The 8934-nt window shown below is 35.3% G+C and overlaps 1 protein-coding gene and 1 long non-coding RNA gene across 2 annotated transcripts in view; one reads left to right on the top strand and one right to left on the bottom strand.

Moving 5' to 3' along the window:
* Positions 1-1037: 1037 nt before the first annotated feature.
* Positions 1038-8934, bottom strand: part of m (zona pellucida domain-containing protein miniature) — a 67902-nt gene continuing 60005 nt past the window's right edge. Inside the window, exons 8-12 of the mRNA XM_089695140.1 lie at positions 7189-7297; positions 6560-6784; positions 5749-5956; positions 3590-3862; positions 1038-2529 (exon numbers count right to left, since the gene is read on the bottom strand). Of these exons, the coding sequence (XP_089551266.1) occupies positions 2320-2529; positions 3590-3862; positions 5749-5956; positions 6560-6784; positions 7189-7297 (1025 nt within the window). The 3' untranslated portion in view covers positions 1038-2319. The remainder of the gene's footprint in view (positions 2530-3589; positions 3863-5748; positions 5957-6559; positions 6785-7188; positions 7298-8934) is intronic.
* Positions 2821-3661, top strand: LOC149488553 (uncharacterized). Its single transcript, XR_016315598.1, has 2 exons — positions 2821-3303; positions 3514-3661. It is a non-coding gene; the product is annotated as an uncharacterized LOC149488553 (long non-coding RNA).

Raw genomic sequence — 8934 nt, 5'->3', positions numbered from 1 at the left:
TTAAATGCAGAATAAATGCAATCTTCAATAAAATAGTTATTTATAAAATATATTATTGTATTCATTGGTGTTTCAACAATCATTATCTTACAGTAAACCTATTTCAGTACTTAATTCTACAGCCTAAGAACTTAAACGAAGAAATATTTATAAAGGCAACATGAATAAATTGGCAAAATTAAGACAAGACACATTTGCATAAAGCTAAAAGAAAAAAAATGTATGCGTGTACTAGAGTACACACGTAAGAAGTGAAACTTCTTTATGACCTTAAAAATGTCACGAGTATGGCGTAACGCAAAAATGTCACGTGTACGGCGTAACGCAAAAATGTCACGCGTACGGCGTAACGCAAAAATGTTACACAAAATTTTTGTCCAACCCCGATAAAGAAGTTTCACTTCAAAAACTTTCAATACGAATAAATGCACTTTGTAAAGAGATATATAATGAAAAAAATGTGTGCGTGTACTAGTGTACACACGTAAGAAGTGAAACTTCTTTATGAACTTATTTTTCAAAAAATAATTTACTATATGCAACTTTACAGAAATACGTCGAATAACGCGTGGTAGGGATAAGAAAAAGATGGCGCGTAACGGAAAAATGTCACGCGTAACGAAAAAATGATACACTAAATTTTTTTCCAACCCCGATAAAGAAGTTTCACTTCAAAAACTTAAAATACGAATATATGCACTTTGTAAAGAGATATATAATGAAAAAAAATGTTCTAATATAAGAAGAAAATATATCTATCAACAAAATACATACTTGTAAAGTACAAAAAAAAATCTATAGGATTATAATTATTTATCGTATAAAGATCAAAAATAAAGAAAGTATCTTATCCTAATGGCATGACTTGACGTTTACACTTACCACTAAAAGACAAAGACACTTCATACAATCAGAGATATGAAATAATCCGACAGCTGTAGTATTCAATTGGCAAAATCTTAATGCACATATTGTTTATTATTTTTAAAACAAACAGTATTCAAAATTTTTACAAGATACGAAACACAATTATTACAAGTAAATGTATCTCGGATTGTATGAAACGTCATAAAAGATCAAAATATTCTGTACAATAACTATATTTATGTATAAATCACATAAAGTGAAATGTAAAAAGTGTGGACTAAGTCCGTATCTTAGCACCATTCGTGATATAGAACCATTTTATTAAATTTATTGAAAAAACTCTATTTCAGTATAAAATATTAGAAATTTATTGCAAAAAAAGGAAAATTTTTAATAATAATATCAACTAGATGTCGCTAGTAGCGTTTTGAAGTTAACCAATAGCAAATAATTGTTTTTATAGCGAACAAAAAACTAAATCTCAATACATTAAACAGATGTCGCTAATGTAGCATTGATATTAACCAATAGCGTTAAGTAACTTGCAATATTTACTATTTATTAGTGAAAAATATTAAAGCTTTTCCCAAACGAAGCCTCATGCTATGAACAATTGAATAATGAAATAGTTTAAGAAAAACCTAACTACAATTTCTAGTTTTTATTCTATGTCAAACGATATCAAATTCAACTACAGAGAAGCTTAAATTATTATTTTGATTTAGTAATAGCAAACATGGGTAATTAATATATAACGTAAGATTGTACAAATTCAATCTGAAACGATATGTTTATAATTCTCAATCGAGTAATAAATATCAATCTAAAATGTCTAAAAAATATTGAAATTTGCAATATTGGATGTTCTATTTCTTATTACCCCAAGTTCAATATTGATTTTGCTAAACTTCCATAAAAATATAATATATATTGGCCACACAACTACACCAAATCTTCTGTACATAAATTACAAATCATTCGAACACACTAATCGAGTACGTAGCCAGGATCTTTGTAAAGGAATTATAGTTTGCAGCTACTTGCGTAGTGTCAGTAATTTTAGTAATTATTGCTCCACAAATTTATTAAAAAATGATTTTACAATACTGTTGAAAACAATGTCGTAAAATGATTTAGCCATTACATTCGCTGCATTACTCTATCTCAAAATTTCGTCATTGCAATTTCCAACTTGTGAGATGACATACATAATGCTAAATTATGAATTTATTCATCCTGGCTATAAATATTTAGGTCACTTATTCCAAATTCACCAACCTAAGTAAGAGTAATCCAGTCCATCTTCACACCTTTCTTCTATACTACACTTCCATCTATGTTTTATTATGGATGACCATACAACAACAATTTTATTTGTTTATCCACTCCCCCGCCTTTTCATTTTACCACTTCCTTTCTCTACCCCCCATTTTTCCCCTTTATTTATCGTTATCACCCCTCCGTATGTGGTGTACCCAACAACCTCAACGCCATCCAGGCAGCTAGCGAATGAGATGCTGCAGCGGGAGATGGCTGGACCATTCTTGATCTCAGCTTGTGTAGTAACACTGCTGCTGCAAGAGCTGCTCCAGCTGCTGCTCCGGCTGCTGATGCGAAGAGAGCGCCGAAGGATAGCGCACTCATACATATACCGTACACTACCTGTGGGATTGGGAAAATTAGTGATGTTTTTAACGTGATAACGTTTTTAAAATCGTTTTAGTCGGGTGACATGTTCAGAAACTTGTGTCACACCAAAACCTCACGAGCGCGATCGCAGGTATAACTAGAGAGAGACGGACCGATCTCCCGTCTCATCTCGAGCGCTGCCACCAATAAGACGTTATCACGTAAACATCTCGATCGTAAACCTACTTTACAAACAACCAATTTTTTTTTAATCAAGCAATTGCTAAGTTCGTGTTACATCATTAATAAAAAAAATGGATGTCTGTAAAGTCGGTTTACTGACGATAGTTGAACGTGACAACGTCCGATTGTGCTTCTTTGTCGCTCGTTCCGCGCTCTCGCTTGCACTTCAAGCCTTACATGGAACGCCTCAGAGCGAGGTAACGCCGCATGAGTCATGTTTTTTCGTGCGTGCAGCCGGCTCTATCGAATTATAAGACGTTGTCACGTCAAAAATTCGATTCATTGTAGCAAACATGACTTTTCCTTTGCCACGCGTCTTTATCGAATATAATATAGCCACGACATGAATTTCACGCTAGTGATCGTCTAATATGGTCCAGGTCCAGGATATATCCCAGACACACCTACATCAGCTGATCTTGCGCCTCTCACACTTCTCCTGGAGAGGGAACGAGGTCCTGCGACCGCTGGACCTGGTTTCTTACCTGATACCATACCGTTTAGTATATCCCACATCTATGTCTGCAGAGCTAGCTTTCCTAACACTACACAACTAATGCCCAGGTAACCGTGTAGAGTAAAAGTGAAGTCCCATGTCCCCAAGGGGGGTAAGGGGCAGATGCATTATATATCTGTTTCACTGATCGATTTTCTTAAGGGACAAGTAGGTGATCAGCCTTCTGTGTCCTGCCAGACCGAGACTTTTTTTTCTTCGTCTCCACAGGGAATCGAACCCAGGAGCCCTCGGTGCTACGCGTCAACCACTGTACCAAGGAGGCGGTAACCGTGTAGAGTAACAACACTACAATTCACTTCACCACTCTACAAAACATTACTCTCAATCACATACCTCTTCCCGTATCCGTCCACTGAACACTGTAACAGGTTCTTTCGAAGGTCCAAAGTCCAGATCTGCTTCAGAGACCACTTCATATATCCCGGAAACGCCTACATCAGCGGACCTCGCGTCTCTAACACTTCTCCTGGAGAGGGAACGAGGTCCTGCAACTGCTGGACCTGGTTTCTTGGCAGGTACGATAGCATCTCCAGAGGGTTTTGTATCGCCGAAGTTGCGAGGGCCGTGAGGGAAACGCTCACGGTCGCTGAGGTCGGAGGGACGGTCCTGGGAAAATAATATGTTGCTTGAAAATCGTTATATAACAAATAAAAAATGTTGTGTGGTTTTATGAAACCACGGTAAAAGTGAAACTGTTCGAACGGTTCCGAACACTGCTGTGTAGCGCATGTCACGTGACGGTCGGCTGCCGAGTAGGTATACCTACTCGGCAGCCGCGATACACGCGACATGCGCTACACAGACCAAACAGTTTGAGACGATGTAAAAATACATGTTGCACTATTGCAGATATGAAAAATAGAAATAAAATGAAACAGATTGACTTAACCCATTGACCACCGAGCGCCCCGATCGGGGCGCGACACAATAGATTACACTGGTCAACAATGATTTTGTTGCCCTGGATGTGAAAGTGGTTTCGAATAATTCAATGCATATTATATATAAAACTATTAATGGTTTTGGTAGATTGGCTCTAGTTTTTTTTTAATCCTAATTTTCTTCTTAGACTCTAAAACGCAGCATGAAAGTTGAAGGTATATTTGTTTAACATCATTTATTTATTACAAAGTTTTACTTATTGTTTTGTTTTAGTATTTAATTAATTCAAATGGATATAAAAATAGAGAAAAATCATTAAAACTTATGAAATAGTACAAGGAAATAGATTTTATAAGCTTCTCTTCTTAGTTAATTTTCGGACTATAGTTTTGTTATGGACCATCAGTAATCTGCCATCATGTGACGATCCCATATACCCTGATACCTTTATTCCATAATTATTACTTCTTTTTCGATGCGTTCTTCCTGTTTCTCACAGAAATTTCGCAGATTTACTGGATATCTATCCAGTAGACTGTGGGGAAAGTGTACCTTTATATTCGTAATTGCTCATAAAATAATGAAGTTTTTTAACAACTGTTGTGCAATTTCTTTATAATTTGGTGTTTTAAATTTACCTTAAATTTACCAATACTATATCTATCTATAATTAACATTCAGCATCAGTTATAAAATTTTGTTAAATTTCCATCTTTTATCAATTTTCGACTCGCCCGTCCTGTAGGGCCGTCGGGTATTCTTCTTATACTTCTAGATTCCCTCAAAGGCCTAAATTCTCATATTTATTAATTATTCCTAACTAATTTGCTTTTTCTAATTCTATTAATAAAAACATCAAGGGAATTTCGTATACCTATCCACTTTGCTGACCAAGTGCTACACTGGGTTTCTTCAACTCAGTACAAACCGAACATTGTTGTTCATAAAAATGTTTTTTTCACAAAAATCATTTATTATTCTGATATTCTACAGCCAGTTTTATAGAATAAGGTTATGTCTGAGCGAATAAATGTGCAGAAAACGTAATTCACCAAAAAAATAAACACTTGTTATTAACCCGTATTCTGAAGGGCCGTAAGAAAATTTAATATATGAAAATCCAAATTAAAAAAAAACTAGAGCCAATTAAATAATTTTAATGATTACATTCGCAAACTGGGTACTTGAATTATATAAATCTGTAGAAATATCCAGGGCAACAAAAAAAATTGTTTTTTTGTTGAGCTGTGTTATCTATTGTGTCTGTGATTCCGGGGACTGATGGATTAAACGTATACAGCGTCATATAAAGAACTACTTCTTAAATAGAGAATAATTATGTTCTAAACTTAAAACTAAGAGGCTAAACCTTGACATAAAGAAAAATAAAAAAGAAATGGATAACGCCACTATTCGCGTAGTTACTCTACTAATTTGAAGCTTTAACTACATTGTTGATCCTTCTAGCTAATACTGCAAAGTTCAATAGCTCTGCAATTGTATTAAATGATTGCTGTGATAGATTCGCAACAATCAATCCACAAACGTAAGTCAAAAAATGTATACTCTACAACCCTATATTTCCCATACTCTACAACTGTACCACTCACCGTGAACGGTCTAGCCAGAGCTTGGACCAACTCCTCCACAGCGGCCATCCGATCGTGGTCCGGCTCTACCACCGGCGCTGGTGCTCTCTGCGGTAGAGGCGCTGGAGCCGGTACCGCTTCACCAGATACTTCGTCACCGAACGCCTCTTCGAGTGGTAACCGCTGGTGGTCTTCCGCTAGGCTCATGTCGGTCTCGTCGGATAGGTCCCTAGAAATGATAAGAGATTATATTAATAAAAAGTGATGGTAAATAAAATGTATTTATTATAATTACACTTCATATGGAGACATTAACAATATTTTTTACAAGCTTGGCTAAGTTTAATAAAATGAAAAGACACTCTACAATTATATAATATATTACAACGAGAAAAGGCACTTTAGGTTTTTTTGCTCTACACTTTTGTTGTTGTATACTACTCCGCTCTACAACACTACAATCCTCGATAGATGCTACTCCGGAGTGATACCAACAATCTGACCAGCCTATATAATCGTGTAGAGACACCACTCTACATCTCTACAACTCACCCGATGTCGTTACGATCCTGCTGCGCTCTATCATCCTTCCTGTCCAACGCCCCATGTGATAAAACACCCGTGTCTACAGATCTCCACTTTACAGCAAATGTGTTCGCTCAGAGCGTCAGGAACTTGACCCAACTATTTAAAGTAAGTTTTCTTACCAAATATCATTGCAATCCTGCTGATTTCGACCCCGAAGTGATACCAACAATCCAAACAGCCTAGGTAGAGACACATCTCTACAACTCTACAATTTACTATTTTGCTCTACATCTCTACAACTCACCCGATATCATTACGATCCTGTTGCGTTCTATCGTCCTTCCTGTCCAATGCCCCATGTGATCCCGGCGCTATACCAGCCAGCTGACAATGGTCCAAACACCCATGTCTACAGATCTCTACTTTACACCTAATGTGAACACTCAGAGCATCGGGGAACTTGAACGCGTGGAAGAATGCGTACGTGATTACAGTTGCACGTTCGTCTACTGCTTTCGCTTTTAGGAACCTAAAAAGGATTGGTGTTATGTGAATTCAGTTTCGATAATTTCATAAATTTTATGTAAAACTTGTAAGATACAATTTAAGTGGATAGATTGATTCATATTCAGTGGTTTTAAAAATTGGACAAAATATATTTTTAATTATAATGTTTTATAATTTAAGCCACACTTGAAATGAAATGGAGCTTTGTTTTGAGAGATAATATTTCCAAAACACGAAAAAAATTTACTCTTGACTTTCGACTTAAGCGCTTGAATTATCAAGGGTCTGCGTACTGTTTATTTAACGTACAACAACTTAATATTTTCATGAACTCATTAAATTATTATTCTTTTCATAACAAATAAATTTCCATAATATAACTAGTTACACAACAAATTACATAAGCACAATTCCTAGCTACGTTACCTCGATATCATCTTAGGCCGCAAGACACAGCCATATTCGTCTGACAGCTGAATGATATGTCCAGACCCGTCGGAAGCGGCGCACGATTTGACTCGCATATCGAACTCTCCTGGAATATTTGTTGTTATTTGTGAGACATATTGTTTTATTGTTACGATTTATTCTGCAATTTCAATTGTAAATTGGTTTGATGATGACAAGACGAGGGATAAAAGCATTGTTTGATTTAGCTCACTATCTAAACTTATTTTTAAAACCACTGGGTTTAAAAGGTTTGCAAATAAACTTTAATATAAGTGGTTAGGTATTATTAAAACAGCGTTTATGTTCTTTGAATAATACAAATATAAGACATTTTATAAATCGCCCAGTGACACACATTTTTGCATATCTACACAAAACTAAACAATCACTGCCTAAAACATGTAAAAAATCTATTACTTCTAACTAAAAATGGTTACGGTAATCATTTCAATCCTCATATCCGGCATTCGCGGTGAGGCATTAACATTTTTACATTTACCTAGAACATTTATTTATTTATTTATTAAAAAGGTTCATCACCAGTTGTTACATATGTATCATTCACGTAAAACAGTAACATAGGATTTACACATTATTATGCACAACTATTACAGATGAACACTACATTCACAAAGATTAATAATAAAATTAGGCGATATCTTCTTCTATACACAATATATCTATACAATTAAACAGAAAAGAAATGTGTGTGCTCTTATCATTAAAGAGTTCTGATTAATTACAACATCTGCCACTTGGCTCATTATGCATCGCGCATAGCGAGTTAAGTGAAAAGTGATTAGTGTGGAATGCACGAACCGCACCCGACGATCACTTAAAGCTAACCGCAAGCACACAATACATTAAACAGAATAAACATTGCAAGTGTTGGTGTTTGTAACAAGACGTACAATGTCAAGAAGGTATGGAGATGTGCTAAATAGAGATTATGCATACATTTTCTAGATGGTATTGGGTTTTAAGGAGATTTAATTTTTATGGCGCCACAAATTTAGTTAATTTGAATAGATTTCTAAATTTAAAATGATAATAAGTCTAAAAGTACTATTCGATTATAAGAAAGGTAAGTATTTGATTATTTTTGAAAGCATTCAAAACATCACCGCACTTTTTAGTACATACATATTTTTTTTTATTTTTTATTGTACAATAGGGGAGCGCTTGGCCAGAATCTCGCCTGATGGTAAGCTGAGATGTGGCCTAAGATGGAGCGCGCTTCCCTAAAATGTATCTGTTCACTCTCCTAAAAGCTCTCCTTTTATATATCAAATCATAAAACAATTTAAAGCTGGGGACAATACACCAACGTTGTAAATAAATTAAACTAAATAAATAAAACCTTTGTGCATTTTAAGATACAATGAAAACATGCAAATATACACCGAATTTATCCATTTCAAAATAGTTCAAAATCAAATTTGAAACTGGGTCAAGTGAAAAGCGTTCTCTTTAGCATAGCGCCTAATGAAGCAAACCTATAGAAGAATGGTTTTACAAGTTAATAATTAATCTTAATTTGCCTCCAACATTCTCACGTTCGCTTGCTTTCAAATCAATCACGCTGCTCATTTAATTGAGCTGTGTGAACCTCAACTATGGTGCATTGGTGAACTCTTTCTAGTACATTGTTTTATATTGACGATAATTTGGTCAACACTGCAAGTCATTGTGTTTGGGATAAAACAGAAAAGTTGAGTGATT

The sequence above is a fragment of the Colias philodice genome, chromosome 5, assembly GCF_061535455.1.
Source record: "Colias philodice isolate Cphi_HAF_F1 chromosome 5, ilColPhil1 Martin Lab GWU primary, whole genome shotgun sequence".
NCBI lineage: Eukaryota > Metazoa > Arthropoda > Insecta > Lepidoptera > Pieridae > Colias > Colias philodice.
This window is presented reverse-complemented; position numbering and strand designations above follow the sequence as displayed.